The sequence below is a fragment of the Heterodontus francisci genome, chromosome 2, assembly GCF_036365525.1.
Source record: "Heterodontus francisci isolate sHetFra1 chromosome 2, sHetFra1.hap1, whole genome shotgun sequence".
NCBI lineage: Eukaryota > Metazoa > Chordata > Chondrichthyes > Heterodontiformes > Heterodontidae > Heterodontus > Heterodontus francisci.
Genome location: NC_090372.1, coordinates 166,812,268 through 166,832,932, shown reverse-complemented (window position 1 = coordinate 166,832,932; position 20,665 = coordinate 166,812,268). Strand labels below are relative to the sequence as shown.

The following is a 20,665-nucleotide window of genomic DNA, read 5'->3' as shown; positions in this document are numbered from 1 at the left end:
TGTAAAAACCCATCTGGTTCACTAATGTCCTTTAGAGAAGGAAATCTGCTGAACTTACTTGGTCTGGCCTACATGTGACTCCAGACCCACAGCAATGTGGCTGACTCTTAACTGCCCTCTGAAGTGGCCTAGCAAGCCACTCAGTTGTCAAGGGCAATTAGGGATGGGCAGCAAATGCTGGCCTTGTCAGAGTTGCCCACATCCCATGCAAAAATTAAAAAAAACACGTTATGAAAAAGACGTTTAGTGAGATGTCTTGAACAAAATGGATCAAAACTCGACAATGAGTTTGACTAAGAGTACTCCTCGTTCAGCTTGCCCAAAAATGCCAGAGAGTCAGAGTTTACAAATAAATGGAAACAATTTCAAATCATGCTTTGCGATATTAACAACAATGCATGAAACTGTTACTAACAATGTATTGCACAATTTCAAGTGTCAAAGCAAGAAACAAACACCATGAGATTGAAGCAGCAAATAAAGTAGTGCTGTTTTAGTTACCCAATCAGTTGTTTAAAAGCATCAATGGTGAATAAATGCATTTTAGTAACATGTTGAGCAATTAGGAGGCAACTGCATGAAAGCAGAGAAAATATCAGGATTTCCAAATAGGAAATTGCCTTATCTTCCATATTAAAACCATAAGGGTGCAAGAAGACATGTTAGCACTGAGACTTTTAAAAGACCATGCAGATAATGACCTGCAGTTTGGAATGTCAAGTTACGAACAGCAAAACATTCTATTGTTCTGCTGTCATCTATCATGTTTCAAATTGGTTTGACATGTGGAGACAAGATAACGCAAAATGGAAAACCAACAGCTATTCCATTTTTAAATATATTTGATTCAAATCAAGAATACCTGTAACGTTAATCAATATATATATCTTCCTTATCAAAATATTGTCAATTATTTTCACTTATTCCTTTGCATCTTATGACGACTTAGGCAAAAACAATAATATACAAGAATCTATTATAAAGATGCGTAGTATCCTTCACTAGAGCAGTCAGCGATTTTATTTATTGTATCATGGAATAGTACGCCAGTACAAAATTCACAAGCCTCGAGTTGGGCTGAAATTGTAAAAAGAAGCTTTCCCTTCAGGATAGTGGACATATGGAACAAACTCTCAGAAATATGACTCATAAACCTGAACAAAATAACTTATAATTATCACTGAAAATCAACAAATATGGGCCAGCTTCAGATAGTCACCTGAGTTATACCATTGGCTCCATGTCACTTTTCGACCAGTGAAAATACTATTCTGTGATGTGTGTAAGCGCACATTAGCAGTGATCCAATCAAACGCATCTAAATACTTGTAAGATCTAGTGGGACAGTTGGCCCCTTTGTTAACATAAAGAAGATTAAATAGATGTGGTATGTTTTGTCTATTTACCTTTGCACTGGTTGAAGTGGAAGTGTTGTAAGCCTAGCTCCCCTGATGTGATGTCATATTGCTTGGCCAAAATTTAATTTGAATAACTTCATACAGAAATAACACTACACACTTTGTGATGCCAAAACAACTTCAAATCAAAGCCAACTGTGTAGTATAACTCGTCCATTAAAACAGACATTTATGTTCTACCAAGGTTCTTAACCATCAAAGTATTTGCCACTGCCATGCTCACTGGTGATTTATGAATGACTACATTTGTCTTTACCCATACCTTCTGTGGTTAAGCTGGAAGTAGGAAGACCAAATGTGAAAACAGTTGTGGATGTGGTGCTTGAGATTCTGGGTTTTGTCGCTGAAGTTGCAACATTTGTTGTTGTAAATGAAGAAGTTTGAGTCACCTCACCAGGGTTGATGTCACATGTCTTACCTTTAGACTGTAGCAGAGAGAAAAGCAGTTCAGTGCCAGCAAAGTGCAGAAACCAATTACTCTATAGAAGCAACTACTCACAGAGAAGCAGTAGGCAGTATATTAAGTCTGTAAAGGAACTACTGGAGACACTGTCTGGACACAACATTTATCATAATATCTTGATGTGCATAACTGTCTGATAAGATTAGATAGAGCTCATCTTCAGACTGAAAACCATTCATCCTTTTGTTCCAATGCCATTAAAGTGGTTAGTAATGTTACAGTCAATGGTTTTCATGAACTTGGTTTAATGAGGTGGAGAATGTAATAAAATTCTATTATAATTTTAATTTTGTTTTATTACTCATCTCAACTCTACTTCAGACAATGTACTAATGTACCTCATCAGGACAGCTGTTATCGACCCAATCCTGTCGATGACGATCAAATCCACTGGAACACCTACATATATAAAACAAAATTAAAGCAAAATTAACTTTAAATTTCCATTTTTATAATCGTGCATTTATTTAGAAAACAAATAGTAAGGAATCCTTTAGCTAATATTAGTTAATGTATTTTTATTGAATAACTTGCGCAAACACTGAGATGTTAGTGCTGAAGAATGGAAAACTTTTCCCATTTCAGAGACCCAGTGTACACATTAGGCATCCCCAATTCAAGTACAGGCGAGATTAGGGAGGTGGAATTGGTCTAATTCACTATTGCAAAATAAACTCACAGCGAATCTGCAGCCAGTTTTACAGTGCACCCAATTTTATAAGGTGCGGTGTAAATGGGATGTTAATAAGCTATGAACCATTTTGCATTATTGGCATAGACTAACTTCAATCCCTACAGGCAGAATAAAGCGCCCTCTAGACGGCCCCAAAATGTACATTGTCGCAATCGCAGGAAAACATCCCTACAACAGTAAGGTATTTCCATTTCCCACACCTTCACCTTTGTGGAAACTCTGAAAAGACTGCTAATTTCATGCCAAAGTAGGGGTAGTTTTGTTTTGTGGATACTTTCCCATTAGGGACAGGGCTGACATTGCCCGAGTCCTATTGCACATAGAAGCTTTATAGCTAGCAGAGCAAATCAACTTTCATTGTTTAGGTTGCATTGAATTTGCAATGATGTCCCCAGAGATGAAAAGACACTGGGCTGGATTCTATGAGCCTGCCACTGATCTTGACGGTGTCCTCAAAAAATGGTGGCTCGCAAGTGCGGGTCACACGCCAAAGAGCCGCTGCGTTCTTAAGTGCGATGGCTCATTTCAATAGTCGGGGTGGTCTGTGCCCCCCTCCCCTCCCCAAGCACATGCAGGGGCTGGGCTGTCCGTCCCTGGCAGTGGTGTCAGCTGCCTGTGTACAGGCTCTGGCGCCAATTTTAAGGGCAGGCAGCACTGCAGGCTTATTTAAATATTTAAAGAAATAAACACAAAAATTAAATAAGTACGTTTCTTTTGCCCCTTTCCCACCCACCCACCCAACAGCAATTAGGATAACTATTTTCCCTTTCCCCCCAAAACACTGACCTTTTACATGTGACCATACACCCCCCAAACTGCACACAGTTTAAGGTTCAACCCTTCCCACCATCCCCTGCACCCATTACATGTATTTGACCCCATTGCCCCCGCCCGCACTGATAAACCGACCTCCTCCCCCCTCCCCACCAGTGTTGTGCCTCATTTCCCCGGACAGGGATCTGAAGGCACGGCAGTGCCTGCCGCTGCGCCGAAGATCGCTGTCGGCCCTCAGGATCTACAGTAAGTATATGTAAATTCATTAATTTTATTGATGAGAAGATGTAAATTGCAGTCCTGTCACCCAGCGGAAGGGGGCTACCACAGAGTCTCGCCACCACCGGGAGGGTCGGGCCAGCCCTGCCGGTGTTGAGGTCCATGGCGGGCCTCATCCACAGCCATCTTCAGGCTACCCCCACCACGGGGCCCTACGCCGGGAGCTTCTTAAAATCCAGCACATTCATTTAGAAATTATTGCTCACGGTATTAGCAATTCGTCTGCTATCTTAACAAAGGTTTTAACCTGTGGTTTTGAATCTGTTGCTGCTAAAATGGCAGATAAAGGAAAGTTATGTGAATATGGTCAATGTTTGTCTGCAATTATCACAGACAGTAACTTCTAGAGCAGCGTGCTAACCAAGTGCATCATGCAACCCCTGCTGCCAGTGTGCTTTTGAAATCAATATCAGCAATTAAAATAGTATCAGGTATTCACGGTCCAAGTGTTATGTGAAATATGCCATAAACCAATTTAATTGTCAAATAAATCTTACTGATTATGATAAAAGAATGATAGGAGATGAATTTCTGCAGGGGTTCTCCTCCCAGCTCGCTATAACTTCAGGGGACCAGCCATTGAAACCACAGAATAATGGTGCAAAAGCTGGTTTCTGCTATTTCTTTGAGGGTTCCACAGATCTTTCATTTAAGTTACAGTGATCAATCAGGAGAACCCCCTTGGAAATTCTGTAATGCTTTTATTTAAATCTTGTCTATGAAATGGTAAATTAGGTCAGTTCAGTTGGCAAAACCTATATCTCATTTTGTCCAGAAACATTTCAACCAAACTAATTATAACATAATGCAAAACTGCTCCAAGTTTGAAGAATGACTGTTGCAAAAAAAAGACAGTGCATTTTTCTGTCTAGATCCGCGTCATCGTGCATAGAAAAAGCTCAATTACTATATGCAAATTTCTTTAGTGTTTCATTCTCTTATTGTATTGAAAAGATATTGTTATACCCAAAGCAATCTGCATAGGACTTCAATTCATGTTGTGAATAATTATCTGCTTCATGAAACAAGTTAATTTTCACACTATTCTATTTAACCTCCAGTTAAAAAGGTTTAACCTGTTCAAAACCTCTTTTCACTTAGTCTACTGCAAAGATATCAGCATCAGTAAGAGTGAAGGGTTAGGTCTGAAAGCTATTATATTTAACTTTAGAGACCCATTTTAAGTACGGAATTATTCTACTTCTTTTGAAGTCACAGTACAGCCACGCTCCCCAGGTCTCTGGCTCATTCTGGAATGTGTAATAGGAGACATATTTTTGTAAGACTATGTTACATTATTTGAGCTTTACACCATACAGGGCAGGATTTTCCCCAAAGGCTTTGAGACCCTGATGTCAGGGTCAAATGGGGGTCAGAAGCCTGCACCGTGTGGTGAAAAGTCACCCGGCTGTGATTTTCTCTGAATTGGCCAACTGGAATGTGGACGGGCTCTCGAAGCTGAAGGGCCAATGGGAAGCCCTTCAGCACTGAAGAGGTTGCAGGCTGCTGTTTTAGGTAAAAGAGAGAGAGTGCGCCACAAGATGGAGGCGCCCACTCTACAACCTTTTTAACTTTAGAATAAAAACTGCCCTTAGCAGCCGGCCACCATTATGGAGGGGGAGCTGCAATTGAAGCCAGGCAGCTAGGGAAGGCCTCAAAGCCTGTGTGGCGTGCTGCCACTCCCTTGGCTGCCACCGAGAGGCCATCTCCAGGTAGCTGGGTTGCCTCCCCGATACGTCTGGGGGCCGGGAGGCCAACTGAAAAATTCCAGTCAGCCTCTGCCAATAAGCCTTAATGGGCCTTTAAAGAGTCTTAATTGGCTATCCACTGCTTGCGGGCAGATAACCCTGCCGCGCCTGATCCTGCCTCCAGGAAAATAGCCCATGGGTGGGATGGTGCAGGCAAATCAGCACGCCAGGTGGTGGCGTGAAATTCCATGCCTGCCCACCTCTGCCTCTGTGCTCACCCCCCATCACGGCCTAAAAATACAGCCCATAAAATATAACTCCAGTCCAGTCAGATGTCAAGCTGCATTTAAAAACTTGCTCAGGTGTTGCGATGAACCTCTTGGTCATGTTGGAAACCTAAGTGGAATTTGGCCTTAAGGCTTTGATAAAACTGATGGTCCTGAGCATGCACACAAAAACATTACGAGGTCAATTTTCCTCTCTCCCTTCATCCCAACATGCAATCCACTCAAATGGACCCATAAATCCTCTCCCAACTCCTCTGTTTTTACAAGATTCTTGATGTATTCCAATCTGAATCTCCAAGATTACCAGTGTCATACATGACACATAAATGTCTGAGATTCCGCTCCCCCTCGATCTTTTGCTCCATCCATCCATGAGATCTTTCCAGTATTCTCTTCTCTAAAATCTCATGCCTTTTTCACATATCACAAGACTTTCCTCTCCATCATATCTCTGAAATTGCTCTTCTTCCTCTATTCCCCAACTTCCCTTGTGCCTCATCCAGAGTCTTTGTAGGATTTAATTATGTTTGGTGGCCTGCTATTGGGTTTCTAGAATGCCATTTAAAGGGTTTGATCTAAATGTTAATCCAGGCTAATATGGTTCCCATATTCAAAAAGGATGATGAAAAAGACACAGGCAAGGCTGACAAATATAGCAGTGGGATGGCTCGCATCCAATATGCAAGTGTATTCAGGCCACTCATTGTTCCCATTCTTAAGCATCCTGGTGACCACCTCGAACAGGAGTTAGGCTCTTTCATATGTTAATGAGGGACTTAACATCTGTTTAAGGAACCCTCTGGGGAAAAACATTCTTCAGCAGCTGCTCCAACCTGGAATTGCATGGGTTGGGGATCTCCGGACAGGGGGGCCCGGAGTAATGGTGATCGCTAGCGTGCGTTGATTTGGGGTCAGGAGGAGCAGGCATGCTTCTTCCAGCTCCGCAATGAAGTAAGTAACTCAAGTTTTTGTATTGCTGGCATTTTGTAGGGCTGGTTTCCCTGAGTGCAGCCTGTGATGACATGGCTGCCTCAGAGAAAATTAATGCTGCAGTGGGGACCTCAAGTAAGCACTCGGCCCCTTATTTGCTTTTACAAAGAATTAACGCCTGCTTCAGCTAAGGGTAAAGCACACCTTGTTCTCTCTCAATATGGCAGCACACTGCCTGCCTCCCATTTTGGCACCCACGTAGTGCCTAAGAAACAGGCGCTATGTGGACCAATTTCTAGACCACAGCATGATAAGACCTGAATATTGAACAAATCCAAAATGTGTTATTTTCAGGCATTTGTGCTAAAAACTTAAATGGCTAGCAGCATAAAACTGTATTTGTCACAGACCATGCCCAAGTGGCTTCAAGTATTAGTCTGCTCCCCTCTTACATTCTTTCCTCAGTCTTCCTTTTCCCAAATTTCATTTTCTATCTCCACAGTAAAGTGGTGTTTTCTGTTTCTTTTTTGTTTGGTGCAGAGGAACAGAAAGCAAGATACCGAGAGAAGCCAGGTTAGGCCAGGATTCATAGCAACAGAGAAAGTCTTATAGTTTTAAAACAGGATTATTATTACTGCAGTAAAATATTTGCTGCCAAACAACAAGGTAGTTTATAAATGCTCTTTAAGCCCAGCTTCAAAAGAAAACCCTCAATACCAGTGTGGATTTATTTATTCTTTATTTAGAGATATAGCACTGAAACAGGCCCTTCGGCCCACCGAGTCTGTGCCGACCAACAACCACCCATTTATACTAATCCTACATTAACCCCATATTCCTACCACCCACCATTCTCCTACCACCTACCTACACTATGGGCAATTTACAATGGCCAATTTACCTATCAACCAGCAAGTCTTTGGCTGTTATTCATTTATCAAATCAATTATACTTATGACCTTCCCAAGTGAGATTATCAACTGAGCTTGAGTATATGCTGAACTCTTGTATGTTAATACATCACTACAACACAGTAAGAATAAATTAAGCTAGAGAGGGTGCAGAAAAGATTCACAAGGATGTTGCCTGGTTTGGAGGGCTTGAGTTATAAAGAGAGATTGGATAGGCTGGGTCTGTTTTCCCTGGAGCGAAGGAGACTGAGAGGGGACATGATAGAGGTATATAAAATTATGACAGGCATAGATAGGGTAGATAGCCAGAGTCTGTTTTCCATGGTAGGGGTGACTAAAACTAGAGGGCATAGATTTAAGGTGAGAGGGAGGAGGTTTAAAGGGGATCAAAGGGGTAGATTTTTCACACAAAGAATAGTGGGTCTCTGGAATGAGCTGCCTGAGGAGGTGGTGGAGGCAGGAACAGTAGCAACATTTGAGAGGCATCTGGACAGGTACTTGAATAAGCAAGGCATAGAGGGATATGGAATTAATGCAGGCAGGTGGGATTAGTATAGATAGGCATTATGGTTGGCATGGATGTGGTGGGCCGAAGGGCCTGTTTCTATGCAGTACGACTCTATGACTCTAAATGCCTACTGAAAAGAAAGGGAGAAAGGTGAACAAAGAAAATATAAATAAACTTCTAATATTGGCAGTTTTGAGTGTAGCTGTGTCCGACCAGCAGAAGCAAATACACGACTGTGAGAATTCCAAGATGAACCATGAGAAATCCTCAGAGTAAAAGAAATTGAAATGGACCTTTCCCCAACAACCCCCCTCCAGCCAAAAAAGTGGAGCGTTATCTCAAAGTTGATTTGGAATCGATTTACCTGATTGAGGCTACGAGTTCACACAGGAGCAGTGAATATAGCAAACACAGGCAAAGAAACACAAAGGGCTGGATTATACCAGCCCCTGACATCGGAGGCCGTGGCTGGGGTGGGGGGAGGCCCAGAAGATACCTCTGGAAGAGGCCCGCTCGATGCAGGAAAAGCCCCGCCTCATGGCAGCGACAGAAACATCATTTAAATATTTAAATACATGTTAATGAATGCATAATTAATTACCTAGTCACGACGGCCATCCCATGCCAATAGTCCAGCTGGTTGCCGGAACTCCTGCGCCTTTGGATCTCCATTCGGAGATCCAAGGCAGAACACTGATGGGGAGCGGGAAGGAGTGAAGCTTTCAGGATGGTGGGGGGGGTGGGGGAGAAAGAGGGGAAAACTTTTTTTTTTTAATTCATTTATGGGATGTGGGCATCGCTAGCTAGGCCAGCATTTATTGCCCATCCCCAATAGCCCTTGAGAAGGTGGTGGTGAGCTGCCTTCTTGAACCGCTGCAGTACATGTAAGGTAGGTACACCCACAGTGCTGATAGGAAGCGAATTCCAGGATTTTGGCCCAGTGACAGTGAAGGAATGGCAATAAAGTTCCAAGTCAGGATGGTGTGTGACTTGGAGGGGAACTTGCAGGTGGTGGTGCTCTCATGCATTTGCTGCCCTTGTCCTTCTAGTTGGTAGAAGTCGCGGGTTGGAAGGTGCTGTCTAAGCAGCCTTGGTGTTTCTGCAGTGCATCTTGTAGATGGTACACACTGCTGCCACTGTGCGTCGATGGTGGAGGGAGTGAAAGTTTAAGGTTGTGGATGGGGTGCCAATCAAGTGGGCTGCTTTGTCGTGGAAGGTGTCGAGCTTCTTGAGTGTTGTTTCAGCTGCACCCAGCTAGGCATGTGGAGAGTATTCCATCCCATTCCTGACTTGTGCCTTGTAGATGGTGGACAGGCTTTGGGGAGTCAGGAGGTGAGTTACTCGCTGCAGGACTCCTAGCCTCTGACCTGCACTTGTAGCCATGGGTATTTATGTGGCTCCTCCAGTTCAGCTTCTGGTCAATGGTAACTCCCAGGATGTTGATAGCTGGGGATTCAGCGATCGTAATGCCATTGAATGTCAAGGGGAGATGGTTAGATTCTCTCTTATTGGATATGGTCATTGCCTGGCACTTGTGTGGGGTGAATGTTACCTGCCACTGGATATTGTTCGGGTCTTGCTGCATTTCTACACAGACTGCTTCAGTATTTGAGGAGTCACGAATGGTGCTGAACATTGTGCAATCATCAGCGAACATCCCCACTTCTGACCTTATGATTGAAGGAAGGTCATTGATGAAGCAGCTGAAGATGGTTGGGCCTGGGACACTACCCTGAGGAACTCCTGCAGTGATGTCCTGGAGCTCAGATGATTGACCTCCAACAACCACAACCATCTTCCTTTGCGCTAGATATGACTCCAACCAGTGGAGAGATTTTCCCCCTGATTCCCATTGACTTCGGTTTTGAATTAGAATTAGAACATTACAGTGCAGTACAGGCCCTTCGGCCCTCGATGTTGCGCCGACCTGTGAAACCATCTGACCTACACTATTCCATTTTCATCCATATGTCTATCCAATGACCACTTAAATGCCCTTAAAGTTGGCGAGTCTACTACTGCTGCAGGCAGGGTGTTCCACGCCCCTAGTACTCTCTGAGTAAAGAAACTACCTCTGACATCTGTCCTATATCTATCACCCCTCAACTTAAAGCTATGTCCCCTCGTGTTTGCCATCACCATCCGAGGAAAAAGACTCTCACTATCCACCCTATCTAACCCTCTGATTATCTTATATGTCTCTATTAAGTCACCTCTCCTCCTCCTTCTCTCCAACGAAAACAACCTCAAGTCCCTCAGCCTTTCCTCGTAAGACCTTCCCTCTATACCAGGCAACATCCAAGTAAATCTCCTTTGCACCCTTTCCATAGCTTCCACATCCTTCCTATAATGCGGTGACCAGCATGCTCAGGCTCCTTGATGCCATACTTGGTCAAAATCTGCCTTGATGTCAAGGGCAGTCACTTTCACTTCACCTCTTGAGTTCAGCTCTTTTCCCCATGTTTGAACCAAGGCTGTAATGAAATCAAGAGCTGAGTGGCCCTGGTGGAACCCAAACTGAGTGTCACTGGGCAGGTTATTGCTAAGCAAGTGCTGCTTGATAGCACTGTCGATGACACCTTCCATCACTTTACCGATGACTGAGAGTAGACTGATGGGGCGGTAATTGGCCGGGGTGGATATGTCCTGCTTTATGTGCACAGAACATACCTGAGCAATTTTCCACATTGCCGGGTAGATGCCAGTGTTGTAGCTCTACTGAAACAGCTTGGCGAGAGGCGCAGCACGTTGTGGAGCACAGGTCTTCAGTACTATTGCCTGAATGTTGCCCGGGCCCATAGCCTTTGCAGTATCCAGTGCCTTCAGTTGTTTCTTGATATCACGTGGAGTGAATCGAATTGGCTGAAGATGGCATCTGTGATGCTGGGGACTTCAGGAGGAGGGCAAGATGGATCATCCACTCGACACTTCTGGCTGAAGACTATTGCAAATACTTCAGCCTTATCTTTTGCACTGATGTGCTAGGCTTCCCCATCATTGAGGATGGGGATATTTGTGGTGCCACCTCCTCCTGTTAGTTGTTTAATTGTCCACCACCATTCACGACTGGATGTGGCAGGATTGCAGAGCTTAGATCTGATCCATTGGTTGCGGGATCGCTTAGCTCTGCCTATTGCATGCTGCTTACGCTGTTTGGTATGCAAGTAGTCCTGGATTGTAGCTTCACCAGGTTGATACCTTATTTTCAGGGATGCATGTTTCTGCTCCTGGCATTCCCTCCTGCACTCTTCATTGAACCAGGAATTATCCTCCAGCTTTATGGTAATGGTAGAGTGGGGGATATGCTGGACCATGAGGTTACAGATTGTGGTTGAATACAATTCTGCTGCCTCTGATGGCCCACAGCGCCTCATGGATGCCCAGTTTTGCATTGCTAGATCTGTATTAAATCTTCTCATTTAGCACAATGGTGGTGTCACACAACATGATGGAGGGTATCCTCAATGCGAAGGGGGGACTTTGTCTCCACAAGGACTGTGTGGTGGTCACTCCTACCAATACTTTCATGGACAGATGCATCTGCGGCAGGCAGATTGGTGAGGACAAGTATATTTTTCTATCTTGTTGGTTCCTTCACCACCTGCCACAGACTCAGTCTGGCAGCTATGTCCTTTAGGACTCAGCCAGTAGTGGTGCTAACAAGCCACTCTTGGTGATGGACATTGGAGTTCCCCACCCAGAATACATTCTGCACCCTTGCTACTCTGAGTGCTTCCTCCAAGTGGTGTTCAACATGGAGGAGTACTGATTCATCAGCTGAGGGGTGGGGGGGGGGTCGGGGGGGCAGTAGGTGCTAATCAGCAGGAGGTTTCCTTTCCTATGTTTGACCTGATGCCATGAGACTTGATGGGGTCCAGAGTTGATGTTGAGGACTTGCACAGCAACTCCCTCCTGACTGAATATCATTGTGCCACCACCTCTGTTGGGTCTGTCCTGCCGGTGGGACAGGACATACCTAGGGATGGTGATGGCGGTGTCTGGGATATTGTCTGTAAGGTATGATTCGGTGAGTATGACTATGTCAGGCTGTTGCTGGACTAGTCTATGGGACAGCTCTCCCAACTTTGGCCCAAGGTTCCAGATGTTAGTAAGGAGGATTTTGCAGGGTTGACAGGGCTGGGTTTGACGTTTTCATTTCTGGTGCCTTGGTTGATGCCAGGTGGTCCATCCAGTTTCATTCCTCATTAACTTTATAGCGGTTTGATACAATTGAGTGGCTTGCTCGGTCATTTTAGAGGGCATTTAAGAGTCAACCACATTGCTGTGGGTCTGGAGTCACATGTAGGCCAGACCAGGCAAGGACAGCAGATTTCCTGTCCTAAAGGACATTGGTGAACCAAATGGACAATTAACAAGGGTTTCATGACCATCTTTAGATGGCCTTAACTAGCTTTTAATTCCAGATTTATTAATTGAATTCAAATTTCATCTTCTGCCATGGTGGGATTTGAACCCATGTCCCCAGAGCAATACCTGGGTGTCTGGGTTACTAGTCCAGTGACAATATCACCAAGCCACCGCTTCTGCTATTGGTTGAAGGGGTGGTGGGAAGGGATTGAAGGTCAAAGTTAATCACGTTCGGTGGTGGGGTGGGGGGGGGTGGGGGCGGGGAGAGTTCAGGATTGGAAGAAAATTTTTTTGGGGGGGGTGACAGGGCAATTTATAAGTCATTGGGGGGTGGGAGAGGGGATTGGAGCTTTGAATAAAATTTTAATTTTTAAAAAACTGTCTTAAAAATTTAAATGCTTTAGAAGGGCCTTTAAAGATGGCCCTGGCGCCTGTGTGGTGACGCCGGACGCTGTTGCTGGAGACAGAGCGCCTGCCCCCTCTACGTTATTGGGGGTGGGTGGTCCACTCTGGATATATAAATGAGCCGCCGCATAAAATATCACGGCAGCTCCGCAGTGCACATCTTGCACGTGCGCCGCGCCGTTTTTGAAGCTTGCTGCCAAATTCAGCCCAAAGAGTTTGAGTAATTTACTTGATTTGAACTCATGAACAGGCTCTATTAGAACTTATACAAAAGCAAAATACTGCAGATGCTGAAAATCTGAAATAAAACCAGAAAATACACGAAATGCTCAGCAGGTCTGGCAGCAACTATGGAGGGAGAAAAAGAGTTAACATTTCAGAGTTATGACTCCTCATTGTTCCAATACTTTCTGTTTTAATTTCTGTAAGAACTTGTGCCACTCTCGCACAATCTATCTTCAAACCACCGCCCCCTCTCCCCCCCAATGTGCTCCAATGGCCCGAGGTGCAGGAGTTTGAAATGCTGCCCTTTTACTTTACTATAGGATACAGTATTATTGATATCGGGAAAAAAACAAAAAGATAAATAGACCAACAAACTTAATTTCACAGTGAGCTGAGCTACTGCTACATACACTCTGCTAGGCATGGTGCGTGGAGCCATGGTATATAATGAAAGAGGAGACACAGTACGGTAGATTCATATTCGTAAACGTACAACTGCAAAATATTTGAATCTTTCGGATAATTCAAAAGCATGGCTTCACCGAAAACTGGAACTCTATTGCTAACTAATTAGTGATTCCAAGAATACAGGCCTCAGCCAAAGCTTTATTCCTTGAGGAGATAGGTCTAATACTAAAGTGGTGCTGTCTACAGAGGTGATATGCAAACCCCAATTTCTGCACATCTAAGAAATTTTTCACTATCTTCTTGCAATGATAGTTTAAACTTTATTTTTGTAAAGGAGATTCGCAACACAGTAATCAGCTTAAAATTAACAAGTAGGCTTCCCTTATGGAAGGTGGATAGATGCACCACCCATTATAGCACAGAGCTACAGAGAACGGGAAGATCCCACATTTGGTTGCTGATATGGATTGAGTTAACTGATATCAGCCAAGTCAGCATTGGATCACTAAAATTAATTTTAGGTTGAGGGGAGGGTGGGAATTCTGTCAAGACTCCTGCTTCGGATTGACATATGGTGACTGGTACTGGAAAACGATCATGCATTGATTTTAGGTGAGGGCTACAAAATTTGTCTTGGCTGTGATGCCTGCCACAGTTGACTAGCTTTCCAGTACTCATTGTCAAATCTTGCACAAGAAGAACTGTATTTTGAGACAAGTGCAAAACAGCTGCTATTGCTCTACACCAAAACGAGTCTGTAGCTCAGGAGAAGGAGGATGTGAACAGGAGAAAATTGGATGAAAATACAGCATGTCAGTTCCACATACCACAGACAATACACTAAATTGATCTACGAAATTTGAAACCATTTTGAAGCCACAACAGCAACAAACAACTGCCTTGTATTCTGTCTTTCATGCAACAAAAAAGGTATTTTTTGGGGGGAGCAACAGATACTGAGCCAGAAAATTGAGGGGCTGGGAGCACACTTAGGTTGCCGAGGAAAATACTTGAGAAATCAAGTCTTTAGGTGCTGAAGGCACAGAGATTAAGTTTTAAATGGCAATGGGGTCATATTGGGTCAAAAGTTACTGATGCTCAGGAGGTAGAGGTAAGGGCTCTTAGCAAAAGACTGGATGTAGAGTTTGGAGCTCAGCTCAGGGTTGAAGAGAACATCAAGGCTATGGAACTGTCTGACCAAGCACAAAAAGGGATGGAATAGACATTTAAGGTGCAAGGTTTCTGATAGGAGCTAAATAGAGTGGCTTTGATCTTACCAATGTTGGGCTGAAGCAAATTGTGGCTCTTTTTTTGTTGTGCTGGAGATGTGGGCAATTCTGGCAAGGTTGTATTCATTGCTCATCCCTTGCTGCCTTGAGAAGATGGTGGTTCTTCTTGGAGCACTGAAGTGATGACGCTCTCACAATGATGTTTTTGATTTGATGTCAGAAAGACAGGCAGACAACATGATCAAACAAATTTGGGTATCATGAGCATACTTGTAGAGGCTGACCTTGTACCTGCAGTCAATATTGCCAAGGAGCAGGAAATAAGGAAGGGGCTGAGGTCGGGACTTTTGGTGACGTTACAGGTGTCTGTGAGGACACGGGACGAGAAGTCTGACTGTGCTCAAAAAAGGTAGGAATGGAAATAGGCAAGAGCACGGTCACAGTAAAGATCCTAGAGGTGAGCAATGGAGAAAGATTAATTGGTTGACAGTATCAAAAGACAGAAAGATTTGGGGTGATGAAGAAGGATAACATGCCACCATCTCAGTTGTACAGAATGTCATACATATTATTGTATAAAAGCTATTAAAATAAACCCGTTATCTTGCTTGTTGAAAGCACTGATACTTTGAACCTATGTACCAGGCTGGATTGAAACCCAGTAAAAGTCTCTCATTATCGCACTGACAGACAGAGACATTGATTACAATATCTCATTTCCCTCTGGATGGAGGTAACAGGTCTTTCACAATGTTTTCACAAAAATTACTTCGTACAGAAATATTAAAATATTCTACCCCAGTGATGCTGAGATAGCAATTACCATGCCTTTACTTACCATGGTAATGTGACTTATGCAAATTATGCAATTATGTAAATCATTTATTTTCCGATCCTCACCATTAGTTATTACTTCTCCAGTTTTCAGCATCATGCTGCCTTTATAAGTTAAACAATTATTTCTGAAATAGCTATTCAGAAAATGTTATATTAAAGCATTTACACTTGCTATTCTCATTTCATGATAGCAAAATAAATCTTTCACTTTTTTCTCGCACCATTACTGATAGAAAGATGACCTCATTTCACCTTGATAGTAGCTGGGAAAATATTTCACTTTAGTCACACATCACATTAACAGCATAACTACTGCTTCCCCCACAGATCATCAGTTACTGCCAGAAATCATCAAGGTTTCAGGCCTGAGATTATTAATGCTCAATTCATGGCATCAGATCAACTGTCATTTCCACCAACTCCAGAATAGTCATTCCTGCCCCGAAACCTCGGGCATGATTTTCCTTTTGGGGTTGGGATCTGACATCGGGATCAAAGACGGGTCCCGACACCGCACCGTATCGGGAACAGTCACTCAATCGTGATTTTCGCAGGATTGGCCAATTAGTGGTCAGAGGTCATGTTCACCATCCAATTAAGCTGAAGGGTCTGAAGGAGCTGAGCCTGCTGTTGAAAATAAAAGACAGAGAGAGAGAGAGAGTGTGCCTCCATCTTGAGGTGCCCTCTCAGCCCTTTTAAAAACATGAAGGAAAAGATATGGCCACAGCTGCCAAACCACCATTGTGGAGAGGAAACCCTCCACAGGGCGGCTTATAGCCACAGCTATGGCCAGGTAGGTATGGCTGCTGCAGGGTGATGGGGGGCGGTGGTTGTGGGGGTAGCGGTTGGCCTCAAAGAGATCTGGGAGCACTGGCCCCCTGCGAGGTCACTTCTAGGCATCTACTGGGCTCCTGCTGCCATTGGAGGCCCGCAGGCCAACTGGAAAATTCCACACAGCCTCTGATCAATGGCATTAGTTGGCTTTTTAATTGAGTTAACAAGATACTGCCACTTGCAGGCAGGCAGCTGTTCAGCACCCAATCCAACCTGAAGGAAAATGGCCAGCAGTCTGGACTGTGGCGGGGAACCATAATGACAGTCGGCGTTGGGAAGTTCCATGCCTGCCCACTTCCATTTCTGCCCCCATATTGGCACCAAAATCCTGCCCCTATTCTCCTTATAATTTAATGAACCTCACATTTCCATTCTATTCTCAGCTGCTAACTCAGTATATTTTAGTAGCTTCCTGTAATGTATCTTCTCTAACCTTGTCTTTCACAGAACCATTAGTTCCAGTATGCACATGCCTTTTATCTGTTCTAATCTTACAACTATAGAATGTTACAGCACAGGAACAGTCCATTTGGCCCTTTAAGTCTGTACTGGCTTTGAGATGGTATAACATGCTGTGAATCTCAACTTATTTGTTTCCATTCTTTTTAATATTCAGTTTTTTCAAACAACTATTTCCTTTTTAAAATAATGCATGGGCTCTGCTTCAACAGTGGTGTCTGGCAGAAAATTTCATTCTCTGTGGAAAAGCCATCAAGGAAGCTGAATTTCTCCATTACATTCCAAAGGCCCTCACGACTGACTGTGATGAAGGCTTTGGTCAAGTCAACAAACGTAGTGCAGAGGTCCATGTTCTGTTCCTCGCATTTCTCCTGGAGCTGTCTAACAGCAAACACCATATCAGTGATTCCTCGATCTGTTCTGAAACCACACTGACTCTCTGACAACAGATCCTGGTTCAGATGTTGCACTAAATCGTTCAGAAGAATTCTGGTGAAGATTTTGGAGAGGAGGGAGATTCCACTGTGATTGCCGCAAAATTGGTGAGTTCCTTTCCGCTTGGACACGTAGACAACAGAAGCATCTTTATATTCTTGTGGGATGGTTCCTTGCTCCCACATAGACTGAAGGAGTTCAGTGAACTTCTTGACCAGGCATTGACCTCCAGCCTTGTAGACTTCAGCTGAGATAGCATCTACTATACTGATACAACTACAACAACAACTTACACTTATTTATTTTTATTTATTTAGAGATACAGCACTGAAACAGGCCCTTCGGCCCACCGAGTCTGTGCCGACCATCAACCACCCATTTATACTAATCCTATACTAATTCCATATTCCTACCACATCCCCATCTGTCCCTATATTTCCCTGCCACCTACCTATACTAGGGGCAATTTATAATGGCCAATTTACCTATCGACCTGCAAGTCTTTGACGGTGGGCGGAAACCGGAGCAACCGGAGGAAACCCATGCAGACACAGGGAGAACTTGCAAACTCCACACAGGCAGTACCCAGAATTGAACCCGGGTCCCTGGAGCTGTGAGGCTGCGGTGCTAACCACTGCACCATTGTGCTGCCCTGTGCTATTTATATAGCGCCTTTAACATAACAAAACATCCAAGGCACTTCACAGGAGCATTTTAAAACATAATATGACACCGAGCCACATATGGGGATATTAGGTCAGATGACAAAAAGCTTGGTAAAAGAGGTAGGTTTAAAGAGTGTCTTAAAGGAGGAAAGCGAGGTAGAGAGGCAGAGAGGGGTAGGGAGGGAATTTCAGAGCTTACGGCCCATGCAACTAAATGGTGGAGTGATCAAAATCGGAGGTGCACATTAGGCCAGGATTAGAAGAGTGCAGATATCGTGGAGAGTTGTGGGGTGGGAGGAGATTACATAGAGGTCATGTAGGGATTTTACAACAAGGATGAGCATTTTAAAAACAAGATGTTACTTGACTGGGAGCCAATGTAGGTCAGCGAGCACAGGGGTGATAGGGGAACAGGACCTGGCGCAAGTTAAGACACAGGCAGTCCAGTTTTGGATGACCTCAAGTTTATGGAGGGTAGCATTTGGGAGACCAGCCAGGAGTGCATTAAATAGTGAAGTCTAGAGGTAACAAAGGCATGAATGAGGGTTTCAGCAGCAGATGAGCTGAGAGGGTGAAGTCAGGCGATTTTACAGAAGTGGAAATAGGTACACATAGCGATGAGGCGAGTATGAGGTCAGAAGCTTATCTCAGGGTCAAATGCGATACCAAGGGCGGCACAGTGGTGCAGTGGTTAGCACCGCAGCCTCACAGCTCCAGCAACCCGCGTTCGATTCTGGGTACTGCCTGTGCGGAGTTTGCAAGTTCTCTCTGTGACTGCGTGGGTTTTCGCCGGGTGCTCCGGTTTCCTCCCACAGCCAAAGACTTTCAGGTTGATAGGTAAATTGGCCATTACAAATTGCCCTTAGTATAGGTAGGTGGTAGGGGAATTGAGGGAAAGTGGGGATGGGGTAGGAATATAGGATTAATGTAGGATTAGTATAAATGGGTGGTTGATGGTCGGCACAGACTCGGTGGGCCGAATTGCCTGTTTCAGTGCTGTATCGCTAAATAAATAAAAATAAATAAATAAACAGATTGGCTCAATCTCAGACTGCTGCCAGGGAGAGGGATGGAGTCAGTAACTAGGGAATGGAATTTGGAGCAGGGACTGAAAACAATTGATTGGAGAATCAGGCATTGAGACCCACAGGCCTAATTCTCTAGCCATCAAAATTAAAATCTTGAAAATTGGGAGTACGCAAATTGCACACGTAGATCTCACCATCCGATCCTGTGATCCTCACATCTGTCAAGTACCTTGTAAAATCCACCATTATATAACTAGATTTACCTTAATACAGCAAGGTTAGAGTGCAACATTTCACATAGAAAATAGGAACAGGAGTAGGCCATTTAGCCCTTCGCGCCTGCTCCGCCATTCATTATGATCATGGCTGATCATCCAACTCAGTAACCTGTTCCCGCTTTCGCCCCATATCCTTTGATCCCTTTAAACCCAAAAGCTATATCTAACTCCTTCTTGAAAACATACAATGTTTTGGCCTCAACTGCTTTCTGTGGGAGCAAATTCCACAGGTTCACCATTCTCTGGGTGAAGAAATTTCCCCTCAACTCAGTCCTGAATGGTTTACCCCATATCCTTAGACTATGACCCCTGGTTCTGGACCTCCCCAGTTTTTAAACAACATAAGCTACATATAAAGATAGCCATCCTCATAATATTTAACAATCAGATATTGCATTGTCATTTGACTCCCCGCCAAACTTGCACCTTCATCCTGTTGTGTGCTGATGTTAATGCAGTGGTTCCTTATCTCATTACCATGTTGAGTGATCAGATGAATCTACCTGAGGTCATGATTACTCCACGTCTTGTTCTAATTTTTTTTTAATTCATCCATGGGATGTGGGCGTCGCTGGCCAGGCCAGCATTTATTGCCCATCCCTAATTGCCCTTGAGAAGGTGTGGTTGAGCTGACTTCTTGAACTGTTTCAGTCCATGTGGGGTAGGTACAACCACAGTGCTGTAAGGAAGGGAGTTCCAGGATTTTTACCCAGTGACAGTGAAGGAACGGCGATATAGTTCGAAGTCAAGATGGTGTGTGACTTGGAGGGGAACTTGCAGGTGGTGGTGTTCCCATGCATTTGCTGCCCTTGTCCTTCTGGTTGGTAGAGGTCGCAGGTTTGGAAGGTGCTGACTAAGGAGCCTTGCTGCAGTGCACCTTGTAGATGGTGCACACTGCTGCCACTGTCTGTCGGTGATGGAGGGAGTTGAATGTTTGTAAATGGGGTGCCAATTGAGCAGGCTGCTTTGTCCTGGACGTTGTTGAGCTTCTCAAGTGTTGTTGGAGCTGCACCCATCCAGGCAAGTGGAGAGTATTCCATCACACTCCTGACTTGTGCCTTGTAGATGGTGGACAGGCTTTGGGGAGTCCGGATGTGAGTTACACGCCGCAGGATTCCTAGCCTCTGACCTGCTCTTGTAGCCACGGTATTTATATGGCTACTCCAGTTCAGTTTCTGGTCAATGGCAGCTCCCAAGATGTTGATAGTGGGGGATTCAGCGATAGTAATGCCATTGAAAGCCTAGGGGAGATGGTAAGATTCTCTCTTGTTGGAGATGGTCATTGCCTGGCACTTGTGTGGCGCGAATGTTAATTGCCATTTATCAGCCCAAGCCTGGATATTGTCCAGGTCTTGCTGCATTTCTACACAGACTGCTTCAGTATCTGAGGAGTCGCGAATGGTGCTGAACGTTGTGCAATCATCAGCGAACATCCCCACTTCTGAACTTATGATTGAAGGAAGGTCATTGATGATGCAGCTGAAGATGGTTGGGCCTAGGAGACTACCCTGAGGAACTCCTGCAGTGATGTCTTGGAGCTGA

At 44.3% G+C, this 20,665-nt stretch overlaps 1 protein-coding gene across 1 annotated transcript in view; it reads right to left on the bottom strand.

Moving 5' to 3' along the window:
- The window catches only part of LOC137348185 (plexin domain-containing protein 2-like), a 455,424-nt gene that overhangs the window by 86,150 nt on the left and 348,609 nt on the right, over positions 1-20,665 (bottom strand). Inside the window, exons 10-11 of the mRNA XM_068013514.1 lie at positions 2,220-2,280; positions 1,681-1,843 (exon numbers count right to left, since the gene is read on the bottom strand). Coding sequence (XP_067869615.1) covers positions 1,681-1,843; positions 2,220-2,280 — 224 coding nt within the window. The remainder of the gene's footprint in view (positions 1-1,680; positions 1,844-2,219; positions 2,281-20,665) is intronic.